The 19,285-nt window shown below is 45.1% G+C and overlaps 1 protein-coding gene across 5 annotated transcripts in view; it reads right to left on the reverse strand.

Annotated features, from left to right (window-relative positions):
- Positions 1–19,285, reverse strand: part of RYR3 (ryanodine receptor 3) — a 557,802-nt gene that overhangs the window by 59,302 nt on the left and 479,215 nt on the right. For all 5 annotated transcript variants that reach the window (XM_027553458.1, XM_027553456.1, XM_027553457.1 and 2 more), the window contains 3 exons: positions 17,541–17,671; positions 10,062–10,382; positions 7,553–7,793 (listed from right to left, as the gene is read on the reverse strand). In XM_027553458.1, coding sequence (XP_027409259.1) covers positions 7,553–7,793; positions 10,062–10,382; positions 17,541–17,671 — 693 coding nt within the window. The remainder of the gene's footprint in view (positions 1–7,552; positions 7,794–10,061; positions 10,383–17,540; positions 17,672–19,285) is intronic.

The following is a 19,285-nucleotide window of genomic DNA, read 5'->3' on the forward strand; positions in this document are numbered from 1 at the left end:
TTAAAAGACGCTTACTCCTTGGAAGGAAAGTTATGACCAACCTAGATAGCATATTGAAAAGCAGAGACATTACTTTGCCAACAAAGGTCCGTCTAGTCAAGGCTATGGTTTTTCCAGTGGTCATGTATGGATGTGAGAGTTGGACTGTGAAGAAAGCTGAGCACCAAAGAATTGATGCTTTTGAACTGTGGTGTTGGAGAAGACTCTTGAGAGTCCCTTGGACTGCAAGGAGATCCAACCAGTCCATTCTGCAGGAGATCAGTCCTGGGTGTTCTTTGGAAGAAATGATGCTGAGGCTGAAACTCCAATACTTTGGCCACCTCATGTGAAGAGTTGACTCACTGGAAGAGACTCTGATGCTGGGAGGGATTGGGGGCAAGAGGAGAAGGGGACGACAGAGGATGAGATGGCTGGATGGCATCACCAACTCGATGGACATGAGTTAGATTGAACTCTGGGAGTTGGTGATGGACAGGGAGGCCTGGCATACTGGCAAAAGCCAGTTCCCTATACCTGGGGTATCAGCCTGAGTTGTCCTGAGCTGCCTGTACCTTCTGCCCATTCTGCCCATTACTAGGCTAAGGAAGAAAGTAAAGACTCGTAAGGCCAAGACCACCTGTGGACGCCTCTCTCATCTCCTTAGTTCCTCACTGCTTGAGTTCTAGCTTCATGGATGTTTCTGTTTAATCTTTCTTGTTTTCTCCTTCAACTAGCCTCTGTTTTATAGGTAGACACTACAGGTGATCTGCCACGTTTATTCTCCTCCTCTTCCTTAGGAAGAAAACCCCATTGTACCCTGGGTGGCACTGCGTGCTGCTAAGATCACATTACCCAGCCTCCTCTGAGGGACACCTGTGGAACTACACTCTGATGAGCTGGAAGAGGAAGTTGTTGGATAAGCCTCCTGGAAGAGCTGTCTAAAAAGCTATAGAACAGTCTTATGGACTCTGTGGGAGAGGGAGAGGGTGGGAAGATTTGGGAGAATGGCATTGAAACATGTGAAACGTCATGTATGAAACGAGATGCCAGTCCAGGTTCAATGCACGATGCTGGATGCTTGGGGCTGGTGCACTGGGACGACCCAGAGGGATGGTGTGGGGAGGGAGGAGGGAGGAGGGTTCAGGATGGGGAACACATGTATACTAATTAAATAATTTTCTATTAAAGAAAAAAAATAAATAAAAAGCATCAGATAGCTGAAGGTGCCCTCCTGCCTTTCTACTTCCTCTCTGGGATGAAAATATGACAGCTTAAACTCTAATTGGCATGTTGCACCATAAAGTAACTTTGAAGATGGAAGTCAGTGTTAAGGACAGGAAGAGAGAGGGGTGAGGAGCAACAACACTGGCCATGGATTGGATATCTCTGCACTTCTTTTATGTGTGAGATTTAACTTCTACTTTAAGCTACTCTATAAGGTATCCATCACTAGGGGCCAAATGCATCCAAACTTGAGGCTTGAGATTGGTAATGCTTTTTGATTTCTTTCATATTGATTTTTCAGGAGCGCCTTTTCAGAGTCAAGTGTCAAGTTTTATCAGAAGTACCAGCCGTTCCTTCTGCCGAGTTCTAGCTTAAATGAGCTTTATAGGCTTGCCCTATGCCTCTAGTGGGAAGAGACAAGGGCACACATCCTACCCTGCCAAAGAAAAGTCCAGCCACAGGGAATGTGACCTGCAGGAACGCTGAAAACAAAATATCAGGTGAACATCTGCTCACAGGAGAAAGCAGCAGTTTTGGATATCTTGGCTTTCAGCTCAGTGAATTTTGTTTTGAACATCCTTCTTGCAAGAGACAGATTTTTTACTCTTTGTTTTTAGTGAGGGTCCTTCTTCAGGTTCAGAATGGTGGGTCACATGAACCCACCATTAAATGCTTTCTCCCAGGCACATAAATTCTCTGCTCCTCTCAAACCAGACTAAGACAATATTTGCAGGAGGGCAGAAGATTCCAACCTTGCCTCTCCATTGTGTCCGAATCTTTTCCTACCCCCAAATGAAGTAACCAGGCTCTGTCCCCGCTGCTCCCAGCGTTTCACAGAATTCAAGATCTCTCTCAACATTCAGACAATTGATCCTTTTGGAGGTAGTTAACTGAATGTGGGTTTCTTTCATCATCTGCTCTCTGTGCTGCCAAAAGGCAGCTGGGAAATGCAAGGCTGTAGGTGCGGAAGAAGGTTGGACTTAGAGGTAAAACAGAAACAAAAAGCAGGAGAACAAAATCTTGGAGAAAGGCAAGAGTGAGAAGAGTTAGACTGCTATTTTCAAAATGACAAGTCGTCAGGTTTTTGAAGAAAGTAAAGCCAGTTATCAGGCTTTTGAAAGAAAGTAAAGCCTTGCTTCTGTATTCACGGTCAGGTTGTCTGACTAAGCGGTTAAGAGCTTATCTCTGCCTTGTTCCTGAGCCTTTTATAGAGGATTCAGCCTGAGGCAGTCACCGCACAGGATTTACTTGGATTCCCGTCAACAGTTTGAGAGATGAGTTTTCACTCCAAATCGCACAAAAGCTGTTCGTCTCTGTTCAGGGTCTCTGATTTCCAGAAACGAAGCTGAGAAGCTGATTTGTGTACAGAGGTTTGTTGAACCTATGTTGATTTATAACCTCCCAGCCTGAGGAGATGGAGCCCTGAGTTACCAGGCTATGACCACAGCATGCCTGGAACTCTCATTCCTTCTCATTTTCAGGCTGATCACTGACCCGCCAAAGCTTCTATTCAGATGTCAAGGAGACCTGACACACTGCTGTGACAGGGCTGAAGGAAGTACAAAGATTTAATACAACAAGAGAAAACAGGGGAAGACAGGGCAAGATGGCTCTCTTCAATATTTAAAGAGCTGCTTAGGGAGAGACTGGAGGAGTTTTGTGGCTCTAAAGAGCAAAAGGAGAGCTGATAGGAGTTACAGATCTGAACTCAAAATGGTTCAAAGTTGGGGGAATTGGATGAAGGCAGATCAAGGTATAAACATCCAGTTATAAATAAGTCCTAGGGATGTAAGGTTAAACATGACTCATCTGATTGACACTGTATGTTACATGAAAGTTGTTGAGAGTAAATCCTAAGTTTTCTCATTACAAGGAATAAAGACTTTTTTGTCTTTTATTTTGTACCTGTGTGAGATGATGGACGTTCCCTCCGCTTACTGTAGTAAGCCTTTCTTGATGTATGTAAGTTAAACCATTCTGTTGTATACCTTACAGAGGGCTTTGTGTCAATCATGTCTCAATAAAACCAGAAGAAAAAAATGAATGAGAAGGAGTTGAAAAAAATGACTTGAAATGTCTGACACTAGAAGGGGAAGGCACGCATGGGTCCAGCTTTGTCTGTTGTGCATAACCGTGGTGGATAACGAGAGGAGGGAAAGGCACCGCTAGGAAAAAGGAAGGGGGTGTTTATCTGTCCAGTTAGATGAGCCGACCTCTCATATTCCTGCCAACTCCACAGTCTTGTACGTCCAAGCCAGCCAATTCTTTAGGGTGAAGAAAGGACTCAAGGAAGGCAAAGGCACACACATAGGAAGGAAGCATTTATAAGTGAGGCTCAGATAGCCGTAATGCTCCCTGGTGCCCAGGGAAGAACGGGTTGAAAAGTGGGGATGAATGAATTAATGATGATCTCAAAGACTCTCTGACATTGTCATTTTTAGCAACTTTCAAATACTACGTAAGTGGAACACACTCTATCTTGAGTCTTGATTGTCAATAGTGGCAGATGCAACGAGAGAGCTATTTCAGGAGCAATCTTACCCTACTCTCATTCTTGCTTTCACCTCAGACTGACAAATTTCTTTGCTAACCTGCTAACATAATTATGTTATCAGAAATGACTAAAATGATGACCCTGAGAGCAGGATTTCTTTTGAAAAAGTGAGTAAAATTGCCCATAGATAGTTAAGGAATTATATACACACATACACCTATATACAGTGTGCATATGTTTATTCTGCAAAGCTAAACATAAGTAATCTTAAGTAGATATTTTAAATAGGAAGTATAATTTACCTTATGAAATAAGTGCTAAAACAGGCATATCCAGACCTATTCCCTGCCCATGACAGAATGGCATACACTCAAAAATTAGCAGTGTTCCCCCAAATGTCTCTAAGTCTTTTCTGTATCTACAATGGGGTATTTTAAAATTAAACCACTCCAAACTTCCATTTGAGGGCTCGAAGCTCTGGGAAGGTGTGCTTTAATAAAATATCTATTTGGTCTTTGCCTTCCACTGGGACCAGCTGTTCTTTGTTCCTTGGCCTGCTCGTGAACATAAGGTTCCTATGCTTTCATTTCCTCCTTGGTGTTGTTGTTCAGTGGAGAAGTCTTTGCGACCCTATGGACTGCAGCACACCAGGCTCCTCTATTCTCTACTATTTCCCAGAGTTTGCTCAAAATCATGTTCCTTGAGTCAGTGATGATCTAACTATTCTTATTCAGCTTAAATTCCATGATCAATGCTTATAATTAGCCTTCATCATACTCATTTTGCAAAACCCCAACCCTGGTTAAATCCAACTCTCTACCTAGTCTCAGCCTGTACGTGGCAGCCAAGTTGGCTGGAGAAAATCACAACTTGCTGATGATCCCACTTTAAGTCCATGACCACAGATCTCAAGTGGGGCCACTGATGCTGCCTTGCAACCACTGCACTCCCCTGGTCCATCCATTCCCCCTACTTGTCAAAGCCATTGCCCCAGATCGTCTGCTTCCTCCTCAACCCTCCAAGTACATTCTCCCCACCCTCCCTCTCAGTTGATGTTCTTGCTTCCTACTTCACTGAGAATGGAAGCAACCAGAAAAGGACTCCTACAGACTGCCAGCCATAACACATATGGGCGTGTGTGCGCATGTGCATCTGTCTGTCTGTGCGTCTGCCAGCAGCAGCACCCATGCCCCCTGCCCTCCTGCCCATCACTGTAGATGAATGATCTCAGGCTGATCCTCTGCCTGTTTGAATGCATTGCTTTAGAAATTCTCTCTCCCTCTTACATCAGCAATTTCTCTTCTCTCCAGTGGCTCATTCCCATTCATAAAGGAACAAGTTGAAAAGTCTCCCATCTTAAAAACTCTCCTTTTGAACCTATTCTGCATCTAGCTAGCAGCCCATTTCTTTCTTCCTCTTTATAGTGAAACTCCCTGTGGGACTTCCATAACGTTCCAGTGGTTAAGAATCTGCCTTCCAATGCAGGCTACGTGGGTTCGATTCCTGGTCGGGGAACTAAGATCCCACATGCTGTGGGGCAACTAAGCCCACACACCACAACTAGAGAAGCCCACGCACTGCAATAAGATGGCCTTGTGTCCCAACAAATAAAGCCCACGCAGTGCAACTAGAGAAAGCCAGCATGCTGCAAAGAAGACCCAGAGCAGCCAAAATAAAAAAAACAAAAACAAAAACCTCCCTGAACAAGTTGTCTGTAGTGCTATCTCCAAGTCCTTTTCTCCTATTCTCTTCCAACCTACTCCAAAGAGGCCTTCAACTCCATCATTTTATTGATACTGCTCTTATCAAGGTCACCAATCATTTATTCGTTATTCTTTCCTCCTGGGAATCCTTTGTGAAATTGGTACCTAGGACACAACACGCTGTTGGTTTCCTCCTGTCTCACTGGTGGCTTCCTCTCAGTCTCACTCGTGGTTCCTTCTCTTCCGCCTGACCTGTGTACAAGGGCTCAGTCCTTGGAACGCTTCTCTTTCCCTCTCAAGCCTTTATTTATCTCATTCACTCTCATGGTTCTCAAAGACCACAAACCAATATGTAGGCGACTCTCAAATTCTTAGGTCCACACCAGACCTCTCTTATGAACTCTGGACTCATATAACTGCCCACTTGACATTTTCATTTTTATATGGAAGCAGCAACTCAAATTAACATGTCTGAAAGGGATCTCTTCATCTTCCCCTAAAACACTTCCGTACTCACAATCCCCTCCAACTTAATTGTTGGGAACTCCTTCCTTCCATTTGCTCAGAATCATCTTTGACTCATCTCTTTTCTCTTATTTCCAGTCTGCATGTCCCAAAGGCTCTACCTTTAAGATGCTGGGTCCAGAATCTGACATATTCTGTCAACTTTCATTGCTACCAACTGGGCCCCAGCCAACACCAACTTTTTTTTTTCCTTTTAAATTGTAGTAACATACATGTCAAATTACTCATTAGCAACATTCAGTACATTCACAATGCTGGACCACCACTATGACTATCTAATTGCAGAACATTTTCAGGACTCTGAAAGGAAACCCCAGTCCCACTAAGCAGTGGCCCCATCCCTCTCTGCCCCAGGCCTGGCACCAGGACTAGGATTAGGGCACCAGGATTAGGGTTAAGGTTAGGGTTGGTTTGCTCTGTCAACTCCAAATCACCCTCAGCCCTTGACTGGGCCACTGTAAGCCTCCCAGCCAGCCTCCTCACCTCCTTTATTTGCCCTGATCCATCACCACTGTGCTTGAAGATGGAGTCAGATCACATCAGAGCTTAGCTTCAACGCTGCGCCAACCTCTCATCTCACTCAGAGGAAAAGCCCTGTACTCTCGGCCCCGTGGAGAGAAACTGGCCACTCTGACGTCTCCTGCTGCTCTCCCCACCCCTCGACTCCTCTCTCTCTGGCCTCCCTGTGACTCCCTGAACATCCCCACTCGTCCCTCCCTCAGGGCTTGCACCGGATATTCCTTCTTCCCAGGAACAGACCTCTTCCCCAGATCCACATGGTTTCCGACCTCACCTCCTGCAGGTCTGTGTTCAGATGTCGCCTTCTCAGTAACATTCTTTTAAAACTGCCACCTGGCACTCCTGATTCCATTTACTTTGCTTGTATAGTTTACTTAGGTAAGTACACTGCTGCTGCTGCCAAGTCGCTTCAGTTGTGACCGACTCTGTGTGACGCCAGAGACGGCAGCCCACCAGGCTCCCCCATCCCTGGGATTCTCCAGGCAAGAACACTGGAGTGGGTTGCCATTTCCTTCTCCAATGCATGAAAGTGAAAAGTGAAAGTGAAGTCGCTCTGTCGTGCCCGACTCTTAGCAACCCCATGGACTGCAGCCTTCCAGGCTCCTCTGTCCATGGGATTTTCCAGGCAAGAGTACTGGAGTGGGGTGCCATTGCTATAGGTAAATATGTAAGTACATAGGGAAGTATATTGTAAATGTCTAAGTACTTTGTTTATCATTTGCTCACCCCACTCTCTTGCCAGAGTGAAAGCTCCCTGAGCCAACATCTTTTTTTCTGTAGTGTTCTTGCCTGTCCTCTCGAACAGTGCCTGGCACACAGTCAGTAATATCTCTTGGATGAGTGTGTGACAGAAGAGCAGAGGGGCGGAAGGGGTTGTTGCCACCCTTCTTCAGTGGCCTGTGAGGATGGACTGGGTGGCCATGCCACTGATCATACAGAACCACTGGGCAAGGAAAGTGCTGCGCAGAGGTCCCACAGCAGGGATGGAGGCAGAGGGGTGGGGGTGGGGGGCGCTGGTGGTGGCAGCCGTGACCTCCCTCTCTCGCCTGTAACAAAACCCAGTACCACCCCTCCATCGGGGGCCGGCCCTGCCCAGGCGCCTCTGTACCTGTTGTTGTCCACGTATCGGATGAGCATAGGGTAGAAGGCATAGAGGTCTCTGCAGAGGACAGCAAACTCGTCCAGGATGAGCAGCTCGGCCTCCTGCGTGTCGCCCTTGCTGTCAGCTCTCAGCTGCTCCTCCTCCTGCACAGTTTTGATGGCCTTCTTCTTCAGCTTCTCCAGGGTCGGGATGAAGTGGCTTCTCAGCAGGTCTGGCCTGGCTTTGCTGATGATCGGTTGGGCGTACACTGTGTTTGCAAACAAAGGGCCTCCCCCTCATTCCACAAGTTATGACAGTCGAGAAAAGGAAAGAAGGGACACTCAATGGTGAGGCTATGGAAAGCCCTTGACTCACACTGGCACCCTTCCTTCATCTTCCTTTTGGCATGTCTGTCTCATGAAGTCACAGTTGCTGGGGTGGGGGTAGGCACGGATGGAGCTACAGGAGAAGGTCCCTCTTCCTGTTTTGCTTCTTCAAGTTATGAGAAGAGCCACCCCTGAACTCTTCAGGCATGGCCCTTGCTATATCTCTGAGCTCTTCATAACAGACCATCTTGTTTCATTTTAGAAGAGTGACTTTGGCTCACTAGCTACGTTATAAACTCCTTGAAGGAAGTCTTTTATTTATATAAACAGCACTGTGCTGAGTCAAGAGTACACACTTAACACTATGCTTTCTGGTTATTTTATAGAGAAATCTCTTAAAAATACACAAACCTAACCATAGTTCTCAGCCCCCAAGACTTGAGAACTGCCAGCCTATTATCTTGGGGCTCCTCTAGGCCCTGAGAAAAGCAGACAAACTACTATCATTTATAATGAAGAGGCAGGCTAGGGTGGCCACTAAAAGTCAATGAGCAGAAACAAACCATCAGTAGGACTTGGGACTACGATTCTGGCCCTCTTAAAGAGAAAGATAAAACCTACATGTCTCATTGACTTTTTAAAACGCAATATCCTAATGGTCTAATGCATAATAAAGGTCAGAATCAGAGTAATTATTTAGATATGTGAAAAAAAATTCTCAAGAGTCATGAACCATTCGCAAAGTACAATATGTATTTTGTGTATTTCAAAGTTCTTTAATGTAGGGCTTTTCAGTTGGAAACAGCCTATATTCCAGCACTTTTTCATCTCACTGTGCCTTATTTTTTGCTTTCATAAAAAAGACTTTTTTAGAAAGAGAAGGTGAAGGCTGTTCTCTGTTGCAATGTGTTAATCAGAAGTCGAAACTTCGCACTATGATGGCTCCCATTTCATACCCGGTCCTCACCTGGGTGCACCTCTGCTCTGGACCTGGAATCAGAGAGGTTCTTCCAGATATGGGTGATTTGAGGTTGCTCTTGAAAACTGACTTTGTTTACACACCAGGAGCGAAGTGACCTGACTGAATGAGATCTGGACACCCTTGTGAAATAACAGGCCAAGTTCAGTTCTCATCAGTGTGCTGTGACTTCTTTCCTTCGTACCCCTGGGGAATCTAAGGGAGTTAATTCTTTGATTTCCTTCCTTCCCTTAATCCAGATTTACAAATGTAGAGCCCTCAACAAATTACTTAACGGTTAACAATATTCTTGGGCTAAAAGATAAGAAAGGAACACCAATTTACCTATTCATATGTTCCCAGGGGTCTTATACTATCCAGGAGCCGTCAGTAACCAAAGTATTTATTAATATAATTTGAATCTCAGTTCATTTCAGAGACAGGAAGAGGGTAGGAAGTTTTCTTCCTTGGTCTTGCGGAGGGGTATCTACTTATTTGTCCAGGAAGCTAATAGCTCCTATTGACCCAATGGCTGTGTTTCATGGTCCAGGAAAGTGTAGGGGTGAAACAGCTATGGTGGAACTGTGTATCTAAACTGCAGGTCTATCAAAGGCAATGACTTTAGCTTCTGTCTCCTCTGACTTTACCATGACAGAGGACCCTAAAATCTTCATGGTTTCCTGACTGTGGAAAGTGTGGTTATTAATTTTCCAATCCTCTCCTCTTTTGAGAACAGAAAATCAGCAAGTAACACTCACTAGGAGCCTACTGCATGCAAGGAGTTCTAGAGGAATACAAAACAAACCCAAAATCAAAGTGACGCTACTATGAGCCTAAATCAGAGAGTGTCTTACAAAGCATAAAGTGAAACACAAATGCTAGAAACTTACAGTACAGCCCAGGTGGGAGTGAGTTTCGTACATGTGGAAAACACACAAGGTCACTTACCCAGAAAATATGAACAATTACTACTGTAAGAGCAAATGGGATTCTTAAGTACCAAAAGCAAATGAGAAATGATCATCAGAATCTTGCACAGTTTATTAAGAAGGGCTTCCTGGAGATTTGAGGGGCTGGATTAGTTGGGGAGTCAGGCAGGAGCATTTGCTCCAGGAAGCCCTATAGGGGAATAAGTCAGTTCTTTTTACTGTTAAATATCTAAGGTGGGGAGCGGGGATAGCTTAATGATAGACTAAGAGAAGAAAAAGAGTCTAGGCATCTTGATGCCAGGGCTGAAAGACATGCGTGGTACCTGCAATGCGCTTCATCCAAGAGGCCTCGTCGATGCCCAGGTTGTTGTTGATGATTTTCAGAATGTTGCCCAGGATGACACTGAGGTGTTCAGACGTGACCTTGGTGCACCAGGGCCCTGCACTGGGGGGCAGGTGCTCGGGCCCCCGCTCCCACCAGTAGGACAGGTAGTTGCAGAGCATGGGCAAGATGACCTCAATGACGTGGGGCATCTCTGTGTACCGGGCCCCTGACTCGGCCAGGTCGTTGATTTCCTTCATCAGGCCTTCCAGCTGGGGGATGTCGGGGCACATCTCCTCCACTGTGTCTGGCATCCCCAGAACTGACCAAGAGGGTACAGGAATAATAAAGGGACAGTGATTCAAAACAAACAGAGTGCAACCTTCTCTCTCTGTCCACCCCTCCTTTGATCTTGAGACATAATTTTCCACTCCAGAACCTTAAACAAGCAAGCACTGGATACGTAGGAGCTATTGTAAAGGCTGCAGCTTCCAGAGGCTGGGTTATCTTCTAGATGTTCTATTCAGGTCAAAACACTTAAACTGAATCTTAAAGGAACACAACAGAGACACGGCTGAGGGACATTTCACAAGACTTCTCTGTGAAAAAGTCAGTCTCTTGGCTTCTCTCTCCTGGCCTCAGTGCAGGCACTGCAGGAAAGGCAGGACTCAAAACAGAAAAGCAACCCATAGATACTGAGCTGCCAATTTGTGGTTCAGTCACCTAGATCATGTCTGTACTGTTTTGAAAAGGAAAAAGAAACCTCTTGCATCAAAGATTCTTTTAGCTGGACCAGAGACAACGCTTTCCATCCAGTTGAAACCTATCAGGGGCGGGGGGCGGGAAACATTGCACATCCACTGATTTCTGCATTTACAAAAGAAGATTGATGATCTGAAGTAACCTTTGCTAAGAGCTCTTGTCCATCACTTAGACCTTTTTGTTTTTGAAGGCTTATAGGCAAGGAATAGTGAGTTAGCCCTGTCTTTTCCTCACAGTGAATAACTGAGGTCACTTCGCTGAACAAGAACAGACAGGATGAGATGACTACAGAGTTCAACATGAAATGTTGTCAGGTACAAGAATGGTAAATGGAAAAAGCCAAGAGGATATCTGTCCTGTTCTTCTTAAGGCAAAGGACACTCTTTTCCTCCAAGATAGGAGGAGAGACCAGATGCAACCTGAAGTTGCTGATGGGTGAGATGCAAATAAGGGTTCTGTGTGGCAAGCCATGGCCTAGTTGAGGAAGAAACAAGAATTGGAAGTTCTGCAGAGCATCCTGGTCGGCAGCTCATGTGCAGACTCCACCCACAAGCTAAACTTCTTAGAGTGGGGCCAAAGCATCAGGCACCACGGAACCTAGGGAGTCAGAGAAGCAACAGGAAAATGTGGTGCCTTTTAGATCCACTAATGGAGCACATTAGATCCACTAGAAGATTTGAGGAAATTATTTTTGATATTAAAAGTAAAGCACAAAGTCCTCTTTCAAAGGAAAAAGCAGGAAACTTCAAATAAAATGTGACATTTAGTGAGTTGGGTTCTACCTTTAGGCCCTGTGCCATGGGGTTACTGCTGGTGTGAAATCTCTCTTTTCTAGATTTTAAGTCCATAGGAATGGAAGGGTTAATGAAGAAAAGGCCACAGCAAAGGCTTTGGCTTTTAGGAGTATTAGTCAATTGAAGAGTCTGTCTTGGTTTCCTTCATGACTGTACTGCCTAGAGCAAAGATACAGAAAAATCCTGTGAAGATAGACTAAGAGATGAAAAGAGAATACAGGCATCTTGGTTCCTGGGCTGGGGTGGGGAGGAAAGGCATTTGTGGTACCTTCATCCAGGAGACAATGAATCTGTAGCTGATACAATCGGTTCTACAGGATGGTGTGCAGCTGCAAATCAATGGACTCAGAAGAGCCTCCCTGCTATGGAGGAGGCCCTGCCGGGGGTGTCCTAACACTTGCCCTAATTATGTTTTTCTCTTGCTATTGGTATGGCCTTTGGTAAGTAGAAGGCTGATTACTCTTCCGTGGAAGTTAGGAGTAAAGCAATGTCCTTTAAATCCAGACAATTCAAAAGGACTAGCAGCATGAAAGCCAAAGAACATCGAACTTCTGTGATTTACAGCGAAGGGAATTAAACAGGTCAGACACAATCCATTGCCAATGCTGGTCATTTGCAGAGAACAAGTCTAGCCTGTACCTTGCTGCAGAGCAATAAGAATCAGGGGTGACATCAATGTGGGGGTCTGGGGAGACTCTCACAAACAAAATCACTTGACACGTACGGTGTCAGATAAATAGGTACAAATGGTGAAGTCAAACATTCTACCTTCAGGCTCTGCACACAAAGCAGTGCCAATGGCCACAGATGCAACTGAAGTTTACAACTGTTGGCTATAAAATTATACATGAGAAGGCTAGGAGCTTGTGTGTGTTTAAATGTCACACAGACAATCCATCGTCATAGACACTTTTTTTTCCTCCTACCTAACACAGAGTTGCTTGAGGTTGCTTCATTGGAGTCATTATAATGACCTTTAAAAGTTATTTATATGTAATTGGTCCTCGAGGGGAAGAAACATTTGCGATTCCGGTGGTGTTTTGTACTTCAAATGCCACATAATAAACCGGCAGAATGAATGCTGCTGAGTTATCTACCTGAAAGCTCAGTTGGGTCCTGTTAGAATCAGACTCAAGACTGTAAGGGGGAACCATTAGAACACACTGTCCTTTCATCTTCCACATCAACGGCTCTCAAAGTGAGACTGTCCTGCCAGCAATGGCAGCATCACCTGGAAACTTGTTAGGACCTTTGGAATCTCGACTTACTGAATTAGAAACTCTAAGGGTAGGACTTGGCATTCTTCAACAAGCCTTGTGAGTGATCCTCGTACATGCTATCAAGAGAGAACCATTGGGAAAGACTGCGTTCGAGTCCACAGCTGTATTTTTTTCACCAGGCAGCTCTTCCCTCAAGATGACAGCACCAGAGAGCACCACTTCTATAGTATTACATGGAAACCTACATGGAAACTGGACCTCCTTCCTCTCTGGTTGATTTTTTCCAATAAGGATTTGAAAAGTAAACTTGGCTGGTGAGTAGGATGTTTTGGTTAATCTATTATCCTGACTGGGCTTTCCTAGTGGCTTAGTGGTAAAGAATCCACCTGCCACTGCAGAAGACGCAGATTTGATCCCTGGGTTGGGAAGATCTCCTGGAGAAGGAAATGGCAACCCACTCCAGTATTCTTGCCTGGAAATCCCATAGACAGAGGAGCCTGGTGGGTTATAGTCCATGGGGTCACAAAGAGTTGGACACCTTAGTGACTGAGTATACATGCACACAGATCTAATTCTACTCATGAATGGAGTCAACAACAAGATTCTGATTAATAAACCACTGCCACACGTAACCAAAGATTTTATCTAGCACACAGCTAGATAAACCTTTTCTAGACATATCTTAACAATTTTGGATGAGTTAAAAAATTCTCCAGGATGTTACAAGATAGAAGACACCCCAATATGAGTAACTCTGCTGGCAAAATGGACTACAGCCCGCCAGGCTCCTATGTCCATAGGATTCTCCAGGAAAGAATACTGGAGTGAGCAGCCATTCCCTTCTCTAGGGATTGAACCTGGGTATCCTGCATTGTGGGTAGATTCTTTACCATCTGAGCTACCAGGGAAACTTCATTAATTGAGATGTCCAATTGACTGAAGGCTTGATAAATCAGTTCATATTGTATTTCTCAACCAAAGACTCACACCTTCTGTCACATTCCTTTCCCTCCTCCTTCAGTCCCTCAGGCCACCTACTGTGTGTAGTGAATGAAATCTACCTTTTCAGAGTCCATCAAGCTATCAGTCATTGTCTGGCTCCAGGCAAGCATGGCTATCCCAGAATACATATTTATGTACATTCTGCTTTTCGAGAGCCGTACACATCGTCAGAATTCACTCTTTGTTAACAGAAAGATGAAAAATACGGGCTCAGAGGACTTGGGCCCTGAGTCCACAGTGTGTGACTGATGGATGAACAACAGTGTCATCATTAATCACAACTTTGTCCCTTCTTCCTATGGAGTATGCAACGATGGATACTTATTTTTAATTTATGAATATATCTTACTAAATCAATGTAAAGGTATATAAGATAAGAAGAAACATATTTCTAATAGCCCTTGAGAACAATGGGACACAGTCATTTCCTTCCCTCCAAAGCCAGTCTAGGGTTTCCTCCATCTGAGTCAATTTCAAATTTGCCTGCTACTCTACCTCTATGTCCCATTGGTTCATGGCAACTAGATAGGGAAACAATGGAAACAGAGACAGACTTTATTTTCTTGGACTCCAAAATCACAGAGGGTGACCACAGACATGATATTAAAAGACTCTTGCTCCTTGGAAGAAAAGCTATGACCAACCTAGACAGCATATTAAAAAGCAGAGATATTACTTTGCCAACAAAGGTCTGTCTAGTCAAAGCTGTGGTTTTTCCAGTAGTTGTGTATGGATGTGAGAGCTGGACCATAAAGAAAGCTGAGTGCCAAAGAATTGATGCTTTTGAACTGTGGTGTTGGAGAAGACTCTTGAGAGTCCCTTAGACTGCAAGGAGATCCAACCAGTCAATCCTAAAGGAAATCAACCCTGAACATTCATTAAAAGGACTGATGTTGAAGCTGAAGCTCCAATACTTTGGCCACCTGATGCAAAGAGCTGACTCATTAGAAAAGACCCTGATGCTGGGAAAGATTGAAGGCGGGAGAAGAAGGGGACGACAGAGGATGAGATGGTTGGATGGCATCACTGACTAGATGGACATGAGTTTGAGCAAGCTCCGGGAAATGGTGAAGGACAGGGAAGGCTGGCATGCTGCAGTCCATGGGTCACAAAGAGTCGGACATGACTGAGCGACTGAACAACTACCTCTATGAGTTCAAGAGCAAAGTAGATCTCTCTCTTTCCCAAGGTGCAAGCTCTACGCACTGGTGACATAGAGAGACACTTTTTCTTGAACCACAGCTGGAGCTAAATACATACATCAGTATCCAGCACTGTCATGAGGCTGGGGAGCAATATTTTAGCTGGCTTCTGTCTACAGATGCCACAGCCCTTCCTCATCATTACCAAAGCCTGCTCTGTCGTTTAACTCTTACTTTAGCTGCAAGACATAACTCATGTGGAATCATAAGACAGCAGAGAAAAACAAGGTTGGGACTATAATTTTCCTAGTCCATGAAAGGGGAGAAAGGGTGAGATAAGGCTGAGGGGATTGGGGAATTAACTGAGAGATGCCATGTGAGACTTTGGAACATGGAGGCATCTTGGCAATATATCTCTCTCGATGAGCTCTGAGAACACTGGTCTCCGCAGTATTTTAGCTCAGGAAGAGAAGTTTTAAAAGCAATTTTGTCTCAAACGTCCTGGTCATGTTTACTGGGGACCAGGTGCTGCTTTTATCTGAAGTGGGAACAAAGCTGCTAAAGCTTAGCACTCTGGATTCTTAGATGGAAAGAAGAGTGACAGAGAAAAATGTAGCAAGAACCCTTCTTCTCTTAGGACTCTTAGGACCCACGACACTTTGAAAAGGGGGCTTGAACCAAATGGAACTGAGGAAGAGTCTAGTCATCTGCTGGTACTGTGTGCCAATATTTTAAGAAAATACTGATTCTGAACAGGATATATTCTGGTTTGAAATGGTTTGCTACAATTTTTTTTTTGGGGGGGTCTGCTTTTCTTAACATCAATCTAACCCATCGTGTGGTAGCTTTTGCTTCATGTCACATCAAGTCAAGGTAGTTCTTTCCAGTTGGAGGCCGAGTTTCATTCAAGGTTCCTGTTGGAAGGGCCTCTGATCTACTCCATGGTCCTTCAGCAGGATCACACTTATCCATACATGGGGACTCTTCTCTTCCATCCCCCAGAAGCAGGTTTACCACCTGCCTTGGATTCCAGTTCCAGGTTATTCTAGAAGAGGGGGGTGGGAAAACTTTTCCTATAAAGGGGCCAGACAGTAAATGTTTTAGCCATTGCAGGGCCAACAGTCTTTGCTGCCACTACTCAACTCTGTCACTGCAGTTGAAGGGGAACAGAATGAGCCACCCCCAAATATGCCCCTTTGGCAGAGGGATTACTTTGAGCTGATTATTTTTAAGAAACTGAAGATCCAGGAGAATGTCTGAAAACAGAGTTACCCTTTTGTAAGGGAAATCTACCTTTGCAAACAAAGTTTACCTTAGTTACGGGAGCCTGTACCAGAAGACAGCTCTTACCAAAGATCACTTTTTCATCTGAGAGATTCACGAGCCTGGTGGGGCACACTGCTTACCAAGCCCTTCCTCTTCTCACTTTCCCATGGATTCCTACCCCATCTGAAGCCCTAGACTCCTAACCTTTTCCTCAGGATGGTATATAAGTCTCAAATGTTGGGCTGGCTTTTGAGTCTCACATCTTTTGGGGGCTCCCTTATGTACACATATGTCCATAATTAAGTTTTTTTTCCCCCTCCCATCAATCTATCTTTTTCAGAGGGGAGGTCTCAGGCAAGAACAATGAAGGGTAAAGGGAAAATTATTTTTCCTTCCCTACACAGTGCTAAGGGCTTCCCTGGTGGCTCAGTGGTAAAGAGTGCTTTGCCAATGCAGGAGAAGTGGGTTGAATCCCTAGGTTGGGAAGATCCCCCTGCAGAAGGAAATGGCAACCCACTCCAGTATTCTTGCCTGGGAAATCCCATGGACAGAGGAGCCTGGTAGGCTACAGTCCATGGGGTCACAAACGAGTTGGACATGACTTAGTGATTAAAGTATACAACAACAACACAGTGCTAAAGCAGCCACAGACAACATGTAAATGAATGGATAGACTATGTTCCAATAAAACACCATTTATAAAAATCAGCAGTAGGCCAGATCTGGACCACAGCCTAGCACTGTTCTAGAACTCAGTATGTCAACACTCCTGTCAAATTCTCTGTTGTGTAGAATTTCAATTCCTTCTTGTGTTTTTCTACCCATCCTTCACGAAGATGAAGAATACATGGTCATCATCCTTGGAAGCACAGCCGTGCTGTGGACTTGAAGAGTATACCAAGGTTATCAGTGCAGCTCTGTGCTACTCCCTTGCTCCCACTCTCTGGAGAGGAACAGAGAAGAACAGTCACATCCCCAGGTGCAGGAAGAGAATGGAGATCCGGGCAGACAGGAGAACCTGAGCTCTTAGGATGCAAGGGATGTTGAAACCAACTGCACTGTCTCCTCTTTTCACAGAAGAGGAGACCAAAGTCTAAAGATAACAAAGAACTTGCTTGTGTACACTTTTCCAGCAAGATGGAGACCTGTCACAGGGCACCAGTTCTGACCTCCTGGCCCCTTGCAGACCACGTGACTGACAAGGCTGGGGGCTGCTGGCCTTGCCTTTCTGGCTTTCTCTCCCACTGCTTTCCTCTAAGCACATCAGTGATGACCTCTGATGGATGGTACTTACTAGACCTCTCCCTGGGGGTTTTGGTGTTGAAGACGGAGAGCGGGTTGTAGCGGTTAAGGGTGGGCTCCAGGAATGCCACTGGTATGGCGGCTGCCAGTGAGGCCAGGCATTCTCCAAGGGCAGGACGCTGCCTGGAAACAAAGAAGTCCATTTAGAAGTGGTGCCACCTCCGTGCTGGCCCCATGCATTGGTGGACCAGGCCTCTTTCCAGGACGTCTCAGGCCACTTCCCCACAGATGGCTCCACTGGACATCCTGGGCCTTGAGCTCAGCTGGATTGCATGTTCTTCCCCTCCCTCCCCTGTTTCTGGACACTAACCAATGGTTTACAATGGTCTCATTCCCTGCTACCTAGTTCTTAAATAACTAAGGTGATAATGTAGCTTTGTTTTCTCCCAGCATCTCTGAGAGCAAGTTTGGCTGGCATCCAAATTGAATCAGATCCTCCCAGTTCTTAAAATGTTTTAAAATCTTTCATGGAATTTCTTTGTCTAGTCCCTGTTATGAGTAGAGCTTGTGTTGACCAATTGGAACCGTAGACAATGGGCCCAAAACACCAATAAGACACCAAATTAAAGTTCTGCCTTGCAAGATAACTGACATGTCCAAAACAAATCGCTTGATGTAGACAAAAGAGCTCTAACACCTATTACTTCTCTTTCTTCCACAAACACTTGAGTGTCCACCATGCACTAAACTTTCGTTTTTAAGTCTTTCTGAGAAAGACGCAATCAATCAAAATCAAAATGCTTGGGATTCCTAGTTCAGATTTTTAGTTCTCCGGCTAAGAGGACTTATGCTTACCTGCAGGATAACCAAGGCTGCAAGAGTAAGTGATGGACTACAAGCCACCAGCTGGTCAAAGCAGAGCTAGTACTGAAAGAGTGCTTCCCCTCTCAGACCTGGGCTTAGCTCTGGATTTTTATTATCTAATCCAGCAGGTTCTTTCTGCTACTGAGATGATATACAGTCGTAGCGCTGGCTCAAAGGGCCCCATTAGGGGGCTGACATCTGTTGCTTCCTGATGAATGGGAGACCAGAGCCATCTGTTTTCCACCCATCAATATCTTTTCCCTGCCACCCTCTGGCATTCGATCACAGACAGACTACACACACCTGCCTTGTGAGTTACATACGTGATGCCAGTTTCCAAATACAAGGAAAAATTTCTTCAAATAAACAATAATGTGAGTCCTTTGTTAGACCGTGATACAAAGGTAACTAGTAGAAAAGGCACACATTAGGTAAATAATTAAGAGATGAAAGGGATTACAGGGTTCAAGTCCATCATGTTTGCCTTCCTCTGTGACTGATGAGCTTAAACTCATCAGTATGAATGTGGATACTGTGCACGAAGCCCACCAGGAGAAGCCCTGGGGGCAGAGGATGTCAGGCTGCACATTGGGGGATATTACAGAGCCATTGTGGAGAAAACTGTCAGCTAGAGGGGGCATGCTTGGAGCCAAGAGCAAACGTGTACCCCACTATTGCAGTTCTGCAGAGACAGGAAGGCATTCAGTTCTCACAGTTACCTTCAGTTCCCACCAAAACCCATGGCCAACAACATGTACACTCTGCCATACTTAAAATGGATAATCAACAAGGACCTACTGTACAGCACAGGGTACTCTGCTCACTGAGGCATAACAGGCTGTTATGTGGCAGCCTGGATGGGAGGGGAGTTTGGGGGAGAAGCAATACTATATATATGCTGCTGCTGCTGCTGCTAAGTCACTTCAGTCGTGT

This window comes from Bos indicus x Bos taurus, chromosome 10 (genome assembly GCF_003369695.1).
Source record: "Bos indicus x Bos taurus breed Angus x Brahman F1 hybrid chromosome 10, Bos_hybrid_MaternalHap_v2.0, whole genome shotgun sequence".
NCBI classification, from domain to species: domain Eukaryota; kingdom Metazoa; phylum Chordata; class Mammalia; order Artiodactyla; family Bovidae; genus Bos; species Bos indicus x Bos taurus.